Below are 15868 nucleotides of genomic sequence, written 5' to 3' on the forward strand. Positions count from 1 at the left end.
ATGGACCTGACTGTATATTATGTAAACAAAAAAACTTTTATTTTGAATGCAATTAATCGTTTGACAGCACTAATTTATTTATTTATTTAATGGGTCACACTATGTGCAGTGTGAGGACCAAACCAAATCTCCATGTTCTCTTATGAGAACCAGGCTGAAAAACTATTGTGCACCTCTGTCTATAACATACGCACAAAGGAGCCACATGTTCGACATTTTCATTGAACAAAAAGAAATTAAGTTTATTGAACTTAATTGCAATGCTTTAAGTAACAGAAAGTAATAAAAACACGATCAAACTGAGTAATGTCAACAGAGCAGAAACAAGTAAGATGAACTTAATTTTACTAAGTTAACAGTGCATCATCTTTTACAGCGCAGGAGGCTTGAGCATGCTATAGTGTGGTACAGATGGTGCTAGAAAAAACCCTTTAATGTTCTTGTCAAAGTCATTGGCACACTTCACATGGCTTTTTCCGGCAGGTTGGGGATGGATGGAAGCAGGAGAAACAGTATGTGTTCCGAAAGCTTAATTGCTGTGTTATGCAATATATAAAACAAACACACGCACCTCATTTACATAGACAAACTACCGGGGAATTATTTTCGGAGTGTTCCTGGGTACTTCACAAGCTGCATTAAAGGGTTACTCACCCTTATGTCGTTCCAAACTCATTTGAAAAAAATAAAAAAATAAAAAATGGTTTGTTTAGCAGAATGTTGCTGCTTTGTTCTATACACTGAAAGGGCTGTCGAGCTCAAAATTAAAAAAAGTATAAAAAATTTTTTATACAACTTGTGCAGTGCGTTTCATGCCTTTTGAAGGCATACAATAGCTTTTTGTGAGGAACTGCCTGAAATTTAAGTAATTCGCTGATAATCTTGCTTAACAGCTGTGGTCACCATTCATTTTCATTTTAGACTCTCTGCAAAATATCTCCTTTCATGTTGCATAGAAGAAAGTCATGCAGGTTTAAAAAGACTTGACAGTGACAGAAAATAATACATGAAATCTTTAACTATTTTGTACTGACAGGTAAAAATGTCGCCCACATCTCTAATAGAAATGCTGTATCACACTTAGTGTGATCAACTTTTATCTCACGCACCCCTCAGACACAGACACAGGCCTACATGTGCTCAGATGGATACTCGCATTTCCCAACAGACATAGACACTGCATGGTGCATATAGAAGAAAAACACAGACGTACACGTACACATCGTCAGAACAGAGCCGTCTGTGTTGGATCAGGCACGGAGGCTTCCCACATAATTCCTGTGCATAAATTCCTGCGTGTGTGAGATTAATTTGAGAGGAAAAGTGCCCAGAAAAGACAGATTCATCTTAATGTTTATTTGAGTTCAACCCCAAGCTAGAGACCCCTCCTAGGGCTCCAAATGAACCCGGTTTCCCTTACACAAACATATACACAGATCAAGGTGTGTTTGTCTTTCCTACCCAAACTCTAGGTTTTTCGGAGCAGGTATCCCCCTCCCTCCAAAACATTCTGTACACCTCGGGGAGATGGATTTGAGGGCGGCGTCTCGAAACTTAAGCATGTATCTGTGAATATGTGTGTGTTGATAACCTGCACGTTTCTCTGTCTGTGAATCAGTCTGTCTCTGGTTGTTGAGCAGGTCATTAGGACTCACGCCGCATTACAGTATGACATTGCCGGGGTTTGTGATGCTGCTATGCATCCTGGGAGCTCAAGCCACCGTGGATCTGAGAAATGCTGCTGCTATGGGTAAGAAAACAGACTGCATCATTAACAGATCCATCAATGTCATGAACTTATCACTGGATACTAATAACCCAGTAACAACAGGAATAATTTTGTGTTGTTGAATATGTAATGAAGGGCAAATGTCATCCCAACAAAAATGAGTCTGGCTGGTTCAATGTTGTGTTCTTTGCTGAAAAGGCATTGAAATGCATGCTGGTAAGTGTTGGTTGACCTGCATGCTAAATAACTATAACAACAAAGAATAGCAAAAGAATGCAGGTCAATCAGCATGGTATTTTTTTCTTAAGCTGGTTTAAAGGGATAGTTCACCAAAAAATGAAAATGTTGTCATTTACTCACCTTCGTGTTGTTCCAAAACAGTATGAATTTCTTCCTTCTGCTGAACACAAAAGAAGATGTGGCTAGAGAAGTCAATGGCAACCAGCAACTTTTTGGTTACCAATATTCTTCAGCCACATCTTCCTTTGTGTTCAACAGAAGAAAGTAACTCATACAGGTTTGGAACAACTTGAAAGTAAGTAAATGATGACAGAACTTTAATTTTTGGGTGTACTGTCCCTTTAAGCTTAGAAGCCTAAATACATGCAGACCAGCATCCAAACATACGCTAAACTACTCATTCTCACAGAGTTATCACATCTGTAGAAATATTTGATCTAAAATCATTTTATTTGCCTATATTTTTATTTTACACAATAGTTTGGATGATAGAGATTGATAAATATGTGACCTCAAAAAGCATGCACTGTGAAGCCATAATTTTCTTCATCTAGCATTTTTCTAATTATAACTTCTGAGTAGAATTACATTATCTCCTCTTGTGCTAAAGATAATTTTCTGTGTTCTGAAGCTATGCTTAGAGAATCTATAATTAAATTGTTAGTTTCATTTGCATAAATTGTTAGTTTCAATCAAGTGGGTAATTAGGGTAATGTTTCCAGTGGTTGTACATAACTTGTATGTCCTCTAGGAAAAAAAGAGTTTTTAAGGTTTCAAATGTCATTACATTTGTACACAAAGAGGCCCTGTACTACACGAGAGTATGTGTATGTGTGTGCGTGCATGTAAATCTGTGTGCATGCATACCTGAGGCCGAATGTATAATCAATGGGAGTTATTATGAGAACGGCAGACACTGTACATTTATTGAGTTACCTGCAGACTGCAGTCTGGCTTTTCACTCCTCACTTTTTTTCCCTTCACCCCAATATGTACAATACTGTTTAAAAGTTTGGGGTCAGGAAGATTTTTTTTTCTTTTGAAAGAAATTAATACTTTCAGTCAGCAACGATGCATTAAATTCATCAAAGTGACAGTAAAGACATTTATAATGACACAAAAGATTCCTATTTCAAATAAATGCTGTTCTTTTAAACATTCTTTTAAACAAAAAAACCCCCAAAAAACATGTACCACAGTTTCCACAAAAATATTAAGCAGCACAACTGTTTTTACCATTGATAATAATAAAAGTTTCTTGAGCAACAAATCAGCATATTAGAATGATTTCTGAAGGACCATGTGACATTGAAACCTGGATTAATAGCTGATGAAAAACAGTTTTGTCATCACAGGAATAAATTACATTTTAAAATATATTCAAATAGTTCATTTAAATTGTAATAAAATTCACAATATTACCATATTTTTGAGCACTGGTGAGCATAAGAGACTTCTCTCCTCCATATATTCACATCTTCTCTTCATTCTTTCACTCTTTCCAGCTGCAGGCTTGTGTAACACCAAGCCCACTGATGTGGTGTTCATCATCGACAGCTCTCGAAGCGTCCGCCCCTCAGAGTTCGAACAGGTCAAGGTCTTCATGACCAAAGTAATTGACGGTTTGAATGTTGGGCCTGATGCTACTCGCGTTGGCGTCGTAAACTATGCCAGTCGAGTGAAGAACGAGGTCTCTCTGAAGTCCCACAAAACCAAAGCAGCACTGGTCAAAGCTGTGTCCAAGATCGAGCCACTGTCCACCGGCACCATGACCGGCCTCGCCATCCAGTTTGCCATGAACGTGGCCTTCAGCGAAGCCGAGGGAGCGCGCAAATCCCCTGACATCAGCAAGGTCAGAGTCCTAACAATCCCATAAAACCTCCATATTGGCAACATTAGCAATGTTAAGCCTCTTCTTTGGCAACATGCATCTTGCGTTACATAATCCGCAATGGATAAATTAGGCCAGGAGAACATATGAATCTACATTATATGAGCAAATCAGCAGTTTTAGACCATTTCAGTAAAATGTATCATTAATAAACATTCACAGGTGGCCATTATTGTGACTGACGGCAGACCTCAGGACAACATCCGTGACATTGCAGTAAGGGCGCGAGAGGCCGGCATTGAGATATTCGCAATAGGAGTGGGTCGCGTGGACATGACCACGCTCAGACAGTTGGCCAGCGAGCCTCTTGAGGATCACGTGGACTACGTGGAGAGCTACAGCCTGATTGAGAAGCTCACCAAGAAGTTCCAGGAGGCCTTCTGTGGTAAGAGGAAGGAGGAGGGTGGGATGAAGAAAGGGGAGGGAATAGAGGTCTGGAGACTGTCCTCACCATGGCTGATATTAAAGGTGTATAAACAACAGAGGGCATGAGTATCCATAGGGCATGTTATGGTTAATCTCACCTCCAGACATAGATCTCCACCTTGTGCTTGATGCTCCACTGTTCTCTGGGGGAGGAAGTAAAAGCATGTGTAGCCACTGAAGTGATTGTAGTTGCTGCAGTGCAGTGGTTCTCAGGTTGCTGATATTACAGACAATTTCAAACCTTAAAAGGCTGAGAACCAATGCAGTAGAGAGTCTGGATCAGAGCAACAGCCACCTGAGACAAACAACATTGAGACAACCATCAAAACTTTTATTTTTCTGCAGGTCTCAGGTGTCTGGGTCTCTGACATAGCCTATTTCTGTGTGTTTTAAAGATTTGCTGTTCATTTGAGTGCAGCGGATTGTTAAAACGCATTGATTTTCTTGAGTTCCCACTTCACATAGAGTAATTCTCTCCTCGCTAACCCTTCCTTCCCCCACCTGGTGTGTGTGTGTTACATTCATGGTAGCGGTTGTGTCGGACCTATGCGCGACAGGCGATCATGACTGTGAGCACATTTGCATCAGCACACCCGGATCTTTCAAGTGTGCCTGCAGAGAGGGATTTACACTCCAGGGCGACGGCGATCATGCAGCGGTGAGTATGTATGAATGTTGGGTGGGTAAGTGTCAAAGACGTGAGTAAAAGACTTCATAGCCATGTGCAGTTTTTGATGTACTGTATTTAAAACCCCTGCTTTAAAGATGAATCAGATTCTTAATGGAACAAGAGACATTTTATCTTTCACAGTCTACTAACCAAACACATTCACTCTAAGCAAAATAAGCAAACTACTATAATGTGACTAAACGACTTGCTGACTTAACATCAAGGGTCCCACAAGGGTTTTAAGCTTTTTAACCCAAAAATGACTGCCTTCCTAAAATTTTAAGTCTGCTTTATATTTTTATACAGACCCATTTATTGATTGCGAGAAAAGAATAATCTAATAGCCTATATTAAAACAAAAACTAAATTAAATAATTGGTTTTCATATTGTCACTATACTGAAGCAAATTGCTCATTTTTGGAAATATCATCCGGGAAATATTTACTTATTTAAGGTGATATATTTTGTTTTCCACCCACTATTAGGTAATGTTAGATGTATAAACCTATGTTTATATATATTTTTTGGTTTATATTTTTACACAAATATATGGAGATTCAGTTTTTATTTCTTATTGTTGAAAACTAGGGCCATCAGTTTGGCAGATGTTTAAAATTATTTTTTTTATAATATATATAATTAATACCATAAGCTTACATGTTAACTTTGACAGCCCTACTAATTAATTTAGTAAAATTATTTTGTTTTGCGGTCTCCTGGGGGTTTCTGGACCCTAGTTTGTAAACTTACGAGTTAGCACAAACATCCTCTGTCTCTCTTATCCCAGCTTGCAGTAACGCAGCCACAGATGTGGTCTTCTTGATCGACGGCTCCAAGAGTGTGAGACCAGAGAACTTCGAGCTGGTCAAGAAATGGATCAACCTGATCATCGACAAACTGGACGTGTCAGAGACAAACACCCATGTGGGACTGGTGCAGTATTCCAGCACAGTGAAGCAGGAGTTCCCTCTGGGACGCCACAACAACAAAAAGGCCCTAAAAGAAGCAGTGAAAAAGATGGACTATATGGAGAGGGGAACCATGACTGGCCAGGCCATCAGTTTCCTGGTGGAAAACAGCTTTAATCCTAACCAGGGCGCCAGACCCGGAGTGGCAAAGGTCGGTATTGTCTTCACAGATGGCAGGTCACAAGACTACATCGGAGATGCTGCCAGGAAGGCCAAGGATAATGGTTAGGAAAAAAACACACAGAAATGCAATGCAAAAAGCAATGTGCATGAGTTCTGAGTGTTTTACAGTGCGCTGTGCTTTAGGCTTTAAGATGTATGCTGTGGGCGTTGGCAACGCTATTGAGAATGAGCTGAGAGAAATCGCCTCTGAACCTGTCGCTGACCATTACTTCTACACGGCTGACTTCAAAACTATTAACCAAATTGCCAAGAAGCTGCAAATCAATGTTTGTCAAGGTAAATAAAATCACAAAAAAATTATGAATTTGACCTTAAAACTAGCATTTCATCAACTGAATTTGTTTTTGCTCTCCTGTTTCTTGCAGTGGAAGATCCCTGTGAATGTAATTCTGTTGTCAAGTTCCAGAAAAAAGTGGAGGAGGCACTACAGGCATTAACAAAGAAATATATCCTTTCCCAACTAGAATGTTTAGGTTCAGCTTAAAAATTTACTACACAAATTCCTATTGTGCTCAATATTCAATATCGACTTACAGAATGCTGAGAGGTGAGATGTGTCTTTTTAAGAAGGTTTTGAGATGAAACACCTTTGGACTTTTAAAGTATTAAAATAAAAAAATTAAAATCAAATGTAAAGAAATTAGGGCTTGTACAATATAATGGTACCATACTGGTTAACAGCTGATTTTTATTGGGTTTAATATATATATATATATATATATATATATATATATATATATATATATATCTGGCAATATTGGAAATTTAATTATGCATGTTCATTTTCACCTACTTGTACAAATAATAAATGGTTATCAGCCATAAATATTATCAGCTTATAATGTCCAGAATTTTAGCAGCAATGCATCGCTAAAAGAAAAATGTGTAGGTATAGACAACAGTGTATAAAGCATCAGAATGTATAAGGCATCATAAATGTTTAGAGCTGGTTATTTCCTTGACAGCAGCATCACTGGAAGCTGTGACGAAAAGGATCACTGCCCTGGAGAACAAGATTGTTTGAGAAGGCACCAACATCTAATTCTCACACTGCCATTCCTTTCTTTTTTTGTAAAAAACACCTCCTGTGACCTCTGACCCTAATGCTTAAGTTCCTCTCCTCCACTCCAATTCTTTCTGCTACTCTGTTTTCATCACTATTGTCCATGGGGATGGAGCACTGATTGTGATGATGACCATGGTTTACCTGACCACGCTTGCTCTGAATTATGGTCACCAATCGACACAATTCAAGGTGTTGATTTTCAAACAGCCATCCCCTCTAACAAAACCCTGTGTGCGTTGAGTAAAAATCTTCCCATATGGTCTGAGAAGGTCTTCACATACAACCTGGACAATAAAGTTTTCCCTGTGGGGAGGTGGTGTGCACATTAAATCCAGTGAAGGTTACATTCTGTCTTTACTTTTCTTCATTCTACATTTCTCAAACACTTTCTCCCAGATTTTGCCCCGAAAATATTATTTAATATGGAATATATATATAATGGTAATTTAATATAAGATTGGACTTGAAATAAATGTGTGAATGCTTGAGAATTTTCTCAGATAAAACACTTCATGAAGCACACACAAAATCAGACACAACACACACACACACACACACACATATGTGACTCACAGGCAAACATTCACTGACTCGGCACGTGCTAAACATGTCACTTGTGATGATTCAATAAAATCCCATTTTGTGTCTGTGTCTTTGTTTGTTGTGTCCTTGTTTTTGTGTGTCGAACAGATGTGAATTAGACTTCATTTCTCTTCAATGCAAGGTTACATAAGAGAAAATGTTCAGTGTAATTATTAGGAGCCCCAGGTACAGAGGGATGTATAGTGTAAGTGTAAGAGCAGCTGTAGTTATATAACATCAGCAATAGCCTTCTCTATTACACTTCATAATCTTTTTTTCTTTAGGACCCAATTTTTTATGTTGCATACAACACACTTGTAATTTTTATGTTGGATAGTAAACCCATAACCCTTATTTAATATACTTGAGGCTGTTTTTCAACATTACTTTTAGTTCGCTCGTGGTTTCTGAGGCTAAAAAAACGGACCTACCATGGTTCCTATCTGGTTTAAACTAGGTATTAATTTACTGACCAGCAACCATGTTCCAGTTTGACCACTTTAAAATCACAAAGAAATGGAAGTAGCGAGAGATCTTTTGGTTCTGGACTTGGACTTGGTTCTGTTGATGAAGTAAGAACTGAATCCTAGCTTGCAGTCGACTGTAAAATGGCAGGGTTTAGGCAAACTAAATGATCAGAAAAATCCAGCATACGTCACCACTGAGAAGTCTGTTGTTTCATCAGTCATGAGTCATGATATTCTGATTAAAATCATTTCAATAATAAAAAAAAATGTAACATGCATTAATGAATTGTTCACAATAAGATCATTAATACGCATTTAGAAAATATATAGGGTGAATTTTAATTTCTTGCTGAATTTAAGATTATATGACTTGATAATACACAGATTTGTTGCTTGTCCATCATGGTCTACCAGCTAATGACCAGTTTGGACCAGCTTATTATTTTAAAGCTACCTGTCAGATAAATGCTTCTGTAGAGCAGAGCTAAGCTGTTAATCAGGGGGGAAAACACTGCTCAAATGGACTTAGGAAAAAAGATTTTCCAAAATGACTTAACATTCACCTTCATTTCATCAACTATGAAAGTGTCAAGACTTCTACTGTGTAATATTTTTACCTAATCAGGTCCTCAGCTATGTCAGGACGACTCGCTCACAGTTTTGTCCATACAGCAGCACCAAACCGGCAGGTCATGTTTGATATCAGCACAGTATACCCGGTTACAGTTGGGCCCGGGAGCTCTGATCTCCGTTACCGGCGGGTTGCGTCATGCTGCGCCGGAGAGGTGATGCAAGAGTCCGGCGCTGTGTGTTCACGTACGCCACGCCTCCTCCCGGTGCCGTTTCCTGCTTTCTAAAAGACTGACACTACAGGCGCAATGAAGCCATAAAGCACAAACCCTCCGAGACTTTCCATCATCATTATTGGGTTAAAAACCTGTGACTTCTGAACATTTATATTCTTCAGATGAAGGTGAGTCCTTCTTATGTCTGTGTCGTCTGTTTGTATACGGCTCACGGATAAAGTTTACAGTCGATGCTCTACCTGAGCTATCCTTTGATGTGTTCGTTAAAGTCTAGATATTGCCGGTAAAGGTCCATTTGAGCCAGCGATATTCATTTAAGTATCCGGTTTTTTTAGTGAGTGTATCTGTAATCTGTTAATGCCAAACTTGATGATTTTTTTAAATTTACGAATCGGATTGAATCAGTCCGAACCGTTTCGCGTTAACAACTCACTGATTCACTGAACCGAGAGTCATTTCCTTCGGACAGCCGATAAATGAGCTGTGAACAGTTTGAGGCGAAAAATTATTTAAAATTAGAAATGTTTAATAAAATGTATGAAATATGTACATGACTTTTCAACGTATAAAAAAAACTATTGATTTTAACAAACGGCACGATGACGTTAAGAACTGCTGAATGGTTTTTAAACATGTTGTTTATCACGAAACTGGCATAAAGTTGGCTTGACGTTGGACGTTTGATATTCGCATATTTAGGGACCGTCTCTAAAGTTACATGCGATATTGGTATACATTTTTCTAACTTCAATAGCATTTGAGGAGAATTACTTAAAGTCATAAAACAAACTGTAAACTGTTCATCTAGGTGTATGATATATATATTTATATATATGATTTACAGTTTATTTTAATAAATATCAAAAATGTAAAAGGTGTGCATTATAGTTGACACCTAGATGAACAGTTTACAGTTATTTTCATGACTGTAAGTCATTCTCCTCAAATGCTGTTGAGCTTTAAATTTGCATTTGAGCCCATTCGGTAATGGAAAAAATAGATTGTTTTTATGACTGTAAGTCATTCTATTGAAGTTAGAAAAATGTATACCAATATCGCATGTAACTTTAGAGACGGTCCCTAAATATGCATATCTAACGTCCAACCTCAAGCCAACTTTAAGCCAGTGTTATAATCAGCATTTACTGGAATGATAGCTTGGTGCCAGTTATATGATAATACATTGCACATTAATATATCTCTGATAGGGTTCATATTTTTCCAAAACTATTCAACTGGACAACAGAGGGCTTTATATTTTCGGTATCTTTATTAGGCTCTATTGTCACCCTTTCTTTTTCTCAGGAGGAAGCAGGCATTGACCTACCCCAGGCGTCGCCCTCTGGGCCCAGTGCCTTTATCCCAATTGAAGAGGTGTGTGTGTGTTGTTTTTTTTAACATGTCTGTTTGTGGAATTTGTCTTTAGATTCAATGAATGCAGTAGCTTTGTGTCTTGGTGAAAAGCTAATAATTAAATCTTAAAAATGTGAGAAATAAATACGTTTGGAATAGAAATTAAATACTTTATTTTTCCTGCATGTCAAACTGACATAAGAGGACTGTGAACATGCAAATGTTTTGTTAGATTATGGAAATATTAACTTAAAACCCAGGGGGTATTTCAGGTAAATATTTGAGGTAAAAGAGGTTTGGCTGACCGAAAGGTTTGGAAGATCAAGGTGCAGTCACATTAGCACACTGTCTGAAACACTGTTTACACAGAAGTCACTTTCAAATTAAGCAGCTTCCTGTTAGTGCGGCAAATTCACATGAGCAAAATCTGCGTGGAGAACATGCAACTTTCACTTAGCAACAGTAAATGGGAGCGTATCTTTAGACGATAAATATAGTATTGTTGTCAGTGTTTACAGAACAAAACTGAGTTCTCTGCATATCTGTTTGTTTCAGATTCTAGAGGAAGGGGCAGCACAGGAAGCGATGTCAGAGGCTTTGTTGTCAGAGGGACGTGTAGACCATATAAACATGATGATGGGGCTACATCCCACCTACCTGACCTGTTTTCTGCGCACCCACAATGCTTTGCTCCAGCTGGATGGCCCTCTGCCTCTGTCATGGAGACATTTTATAATCATATTGGTAAGGGAAGAGACTTGGTACCTTTAGATTGCAAGTTTTAAACACAATTGAGTATGTTTATAATCTACACAACAGTAATTTTCTGTGTCTGTGTAGGCGTCTGCACGTCACCAGTGCTCGTACCTGGTGCAGCATCACAGCTCTGCTTTTCTGCTGGCTGGTGGAGATGAGTCCTGGCTTAGAGGACCTCACTGTGCACCACCCAAAATACAGCACCTGCAGACGCTCAACAAACTGCTTGCACACAGACCCTGGATCATCACCCAGGAACACATACAGGTAAAAAGCACAGATCATCAGTGTTGGCGAAGCTACTCTGAAACTGTCATTTCTAAGTGAAATTTGAAGTAGACAGTTAAGGAACCCTTTTAAAAAGGTATATAGCTTCACTACAAGTTGCTAACAAAAAGAAGCTAGCTACATTGGATAAACAATATCTTTATACATTTAATTTAAAAAAGAGCATTTATCTAGAACACAAACATCTGTATTAGTGTGACAGCCTTAAAAAAAGTAAATATTTAATTTTTTTTTATTTGAGTTTTTAACATTTATCATACTTTTTAACTGTTTTGTTTAAAAAATTAAGATACGAGTTAGACTAAATGTGTGATTTATTGATTTGAATCATTTATTTTATCTGTGAATGGATTCACTAAAATGAATGAAGTAAAGCTGCATGTTTTTTTTTTTTTAAATTAAAAATATTATTTTGTTACTGGAAATGCCACACTATTTTGAACTATGGCTGTGCTACTCAAAATGTGATTATAATAGCTAGTAGAATTGCTTCTTTTATTATTATACTATTGCGTTCTGTTTGAAAAAAAAAAAAAAAATACAGATGTACAAATCAATTTTTTCTATGTTGAGTTTTCTCACCATCTTTCTATAACCCTGAATATTATGACAAAACACAAAGTTGAAACTTAAGGACTAAAGATTAATTTAAGAAAAATGTATGTATTGTATTGTATTGTGATACTGCTACTTATTTATATAGATTAATTTGGAAGCTTTTAAAAACTTTTGTTTTTTTTCTTCTGTATTCACAGGAGTTAGTTTGTCCTGGTGCGGAGGCTCGGTGGTCCCTGGCAGAACTGATTCAGGCTATTGTTTTGATGAGCCATGCCCACTCTCTGGCCTCATTTGTTTGGGGTTGTGGTGTTCTCCCAGAGCCTGAGCAGTCAGGAGACGAGTCTCTCCAAATGTGTTCACCCACAGAGTCCTGTTGTGCCCGAGACAAGGCCAGAAGTCAGCAAGAGGTATTGAATTGTGACTGATGTATTGATCATAAGTAAAAGAGAATATTTAGTTTGTTTTGTAAAAGAGAATATTTAGTTTGTTTTGCTCGGGTAAATCTCTTTAATGTGTCTATGCGCAGTGGTCTGAGGCTGTGAACGAGGTTAAGCTCTTGATGGAGAAGATGATGATAGTTCAGCAGCAAGGTGAAGAGTTTACACAAGAAGAGATGGTTACTCGCTTTGAAAGAGAAAGGACTGAGAGTTTGCTGGAACCTGCCGATGGTATGAACACACACATGCATAATTCAATACACCCAGTGGCAGGGTTTCTCCTGGTCAAAATAGTCTTCTGTTGTAATTTCTGCACATGGTCATTCAGTTGATTAATTACAGTACATCTCATAAATCACATTAAATATTATTAAATTTGTGTTGGCTGCCACCAAGTGAAATTTTGGGCTTTCCTGAGCAAATGTTATGACATTTGAATACATGTTTTCCCCTAAGTTGAACAATTTAAATCACCTTTAATGGATGTTTCACATCTTTTTTCACTGCCTGACCTGTCTTAATTTTTTTTTGTATCCCTTACAGTACAGCATTCTGTCCTTCCTGATTGTTTCTCACGGTTTGTTGTGGATGCAGATTTTACTTACCAGGATTTTAGTCCTAGAGGAGTGCAGGCCCCCCCAACCATGAGAGCTCAGGTTCAATACACTTGCATATTCTCAACAACATAACAATTATGCATAGAAGGCATTATTTTTGTTAAAGTATATAATATGTATTATATGTTGTTTTATCCGATGTTATTTTAGTATTTTACATATACTGTATTTTTATATTTATATTCTGAATTAACTTGTATTTTTATATATTCACTTTAATTTGAGCTTTTAGTAATTTTTGTTTTTTATTTATTTTTATTTCTATTTAGCTAAATATTGCTATTTTTTGTTGTTGTAGTCTTACACCTTTTAATGCTTCAATTTAAAGATATTTATTTAAATTAGTCACCAAGGCAACATTTCTAATTTTTGTTTAGTAATATTTATATTTAATTTCAGCTTTATTTGATTTACCAAAAACTATTTTTAATAGTTTTAGCTAACAGTAACTGCACTGGTTATTATATCATGATCTCTTCATGTGATTTTGTGCTTTCAGGACTATTCGTGGGAAGATCACGGATTCTCTCTTATGAACAGGCTGTATGGAGAGATGGCACAGCTTCTGGATGAGAAATTTCAGGTGGTGTGTGCGCTCACGTATAACACCATGGCCATGCACTCACACGTGGACACCTCCACACTCCGCAAAGCCATCTGGAACTACATTCACTGCATCTACGGCATCAGGTCAGTCATGCATGCATCATAGCCATGAAACGCCCTTAGAACATTCAGCTGTGTGGGACAGAGAGTGGCTTAGGGTTATGTTTATATAAGAAGGAAAAGCAGTCCTCATTATAATCATATTTAAAGACAGTGCATTAAGGAAAAAGGTAGACATAAAATGCATTACTTTGGTGGTTAAAATTCTAAAATTGCTCCAATGTAAATCTAATGTGCACTTGCATGTCATTGTTCGCTTACACAGGTATGATGATTACAATTATGGGGAGGTCAACCAGCTGTTGGAACGCAGTTTAAAAGTGTACGTTAAGACAGTGGCTTGTCACCCGGAGAAAACCACACCAAGAATGTACTTCTCTTTTTGGAGGCAGTTCCGCCACTCAGAAAAGGTACAAGATGTGTGAGATTTCTTGTTTATGATTCAAGCGTGTTCATATTTTAATAACTTGCATTTGCTTCAGCAATGGTATTGAATTAAGCTTGCTCTCTCATTTTCTGAATTGTTGAATTAATTTGCATTTTGAAGTAATGTTTTAGTGGCCTCTAGTGGTTCTCTTTAGAATTAAACTTTTTTTGACAGACTACAAACTAATTTTAAATGTTGTAACATATTTTTTAATTGTGGTTGTTTTGTTTGATAATGTTATGGTGAACTTAACTTCTCAAGTGGTAGTAAAAATGCCTGTTTATTTCTTGTTTAAGACATTTTGTTCTTTTTATCCAGGTCCATGTGAACCTGTTACTGATGGAGGCGCGACTGCAGGCAGCTTTACTTTATGCTCTCAGAGCAATTACACGCTACATGACCTAATATGCACACAAGAGCATTAAAACAAGGGATGACCTGTATAAACTACTATGCTCTGATTGTAGCGTGTGTTAACACACAAATTGCACACAATCCCACTTTAAAAGCTCAAAGGCTCAAGAGCAATTTAGTTTCATTTTCTCTTTTCTTTGCAATATTTTTGGCTTATTTGGGCTGGTTGATCAGCTGTTACTGGATCATAACTGGATTGGGGAGGCAGCGAATTTTGCACATGTGTAAATTGCCATTGTGGTCTTTCTCTTATCATACTGTGAATGTGTCTTTGCCCTGCTGCAGTATTGTGTTCTGTGTGTTTGTGCGTTTTGATGAATGATTATATGAGTTTGACACTAAGAACTCTACATTGCCTATTTCTCTCTCAGATTGAGAGCTGATTTAATGTGGGGTAAGATGGATGAAAAAGCACATTTTGTTGTTGTTGGTGTTATTTGTGCATTTTTATGTATAATAAAATATTTTACTATGACATTACTGTTTTGATTCATTTCTTTGTATATAATGTGCACAAGGCAAATTCCACAAATGCACTTTTGCCACATGTCTCATGAATTTTTTTTTTTTTGAAGCACTAAAGGCATGTTTTTTGTGAGCCCCCAAATATGCTTGATAAACTGTTATCTAACATAAAATTACCAACAAAATTGCTTATAATAACGTTGGAATGTTTTAATTGTATACATATTGTCGTTATTTTATCTAATGTTGTAAAACTGAACACAAATAAAATCTAAAAGACTATTTACACATTTGACAAGTTGAAGTTGACAAAAAAACAACAACATAATTTTCTTAAAATTAAGCACCTACGAGTTTAAGGTCATACTTTGTACCCTAATCATTGAAGGCTCAATAAACTCTCTCTCTCTCTATATATATATTATTTTATTTTATTTCAGCGTAACACCCTGAATATCTCCATTATTAGGAGCCAGGCGGGACTGCACTACCACCAAACAGCCACCAGGGGTCAGTAACGAACAAGAAACCTTTTTCCGGTAGTAAGTTAGTAACATCCAAATCAGCGCAGGGACCTTTTTTTTTTTTTAAATGAACTTTCAAAATTACAAAATTCAACAGCAAGTTCTTGACGGATTTCTCAAATTGAAATAATTGTAATAAAATAAAAGAATTAAATTAAATAAATTAAATCCAATAAATAAAAGGGCATCACACAAGCACGTTAAATACATTTAGCAGAGACAGTTCTTTTGGGCTTTACGGTTTTTTAAAGAGTTTATAGATTCTAAATAAGCTTTAAAGGATCAGCACGGGTACCTGATAGTAGTGTTTAAACACAGCCATGATGTCTGAATA

General features: G+C 37.2%; 2 protein-coding genes and 1 long non-coding RNA gene across 3 annotated transcripts; 2 read left to right on the plus strand and 1 right to left on the minus strand.

Annotated features, from left to right (window-relative positions):
* The first annotated feature begins 1652 nt into the window (after nt 1-1652).
* matn1 (matrilin 1) lies at nt 1653-8443 on the plus strand. Its single transcript, XM_058752770.1, is given in 9 exon segments — nt 1653-1750; nt 3475-3821; nt 4023-4245; nt 4817-4927; nt 4930-4944; nt 5745-6149; nt 6232-6384; nt 6474-6554; nt 7083-8443. Coding segments are annotated over 9 exon segments (1467 nt in total). The 5' UTR covers nt 1653-1668; the 3' UTR covers nt 7133-8443.
* Nucleotides 4106-8969, minus strand: LOC131525326 (uncharacterized). Its single transcript, XR_009267189.1, has 3 exons — nt 8841-8969; nt 4385-4581; nt 4106-4240 (listed from the first exon to the last, which is right to left on the minus strand). It is a non-coding gene; the product is annotated as an uncharacterized LOC131525326 (long non-coding RNA).
* A 93-nt stretch (nt 8970-9062) lies between these two features.
* sesn2 (sestrin 2) lies at nt 9063-15020 on the plus strand. Its single transcript, XM_058752769.1, has 10 exons — nt 9063-9196; nt 10335-10403; nt 10938-11126; nt 11223-11405; nt 12182-12391; nt 12511-12652; nt 12965-13077; nt 13538-13728; nt 13970-14114; nt 14450-15020. Exons 1-10 carry the CDS (start codon nt 9191-9193, stop codon nt 14534-14536), a joined length of 1335 nt encoding a protein of 444 aa, XP_058608752.1. The 5' UTR covers nt 9063-9190; the 3' UTR covers nt 14537-15020.
* The last annotated feature ends 848 nt before the right edge of the window (nt 15021-15868 follow it).

The sequence above is a fragment of the Onychostoma macrolepis genome, chromosome 19 (genome assembly GCF_012432095.1).
Source record: "Onychostoma macrolepis isolate SWU-2019 chromosome 19, ASM1243209v1, whole genome shotgun sequence".
NCBI classification, from domain to species: Eukaryota; Metazoa; Chordata; class Actinopteri; order Cypriniformes; family Cyprinidae; genus Onychostoma; species Onychostoma macrolepis.

What these genes read in the sequence shown, in the direction of transcription:
- sesn2 (XM_058752769.1), top strand. An exon ending in CCTTTATCCCAATTGAAGAG is followed by an intron (nt 10,404 to 10,937) that starts GTGTGTGTGTGT and finishes TGTTTGTTTCAG; the next exon opens with ATTCTAGAGGAAGGGGCAGC. An exon ending in CCCCAACCATGAGAGCTCAG is followed by an intron (nt 13,078 to 13,537) that starts GTTCAATACACT and finishes TTGTGCTTTCAG; the next exon opens with GACTATTCGTGGGAAGATCA.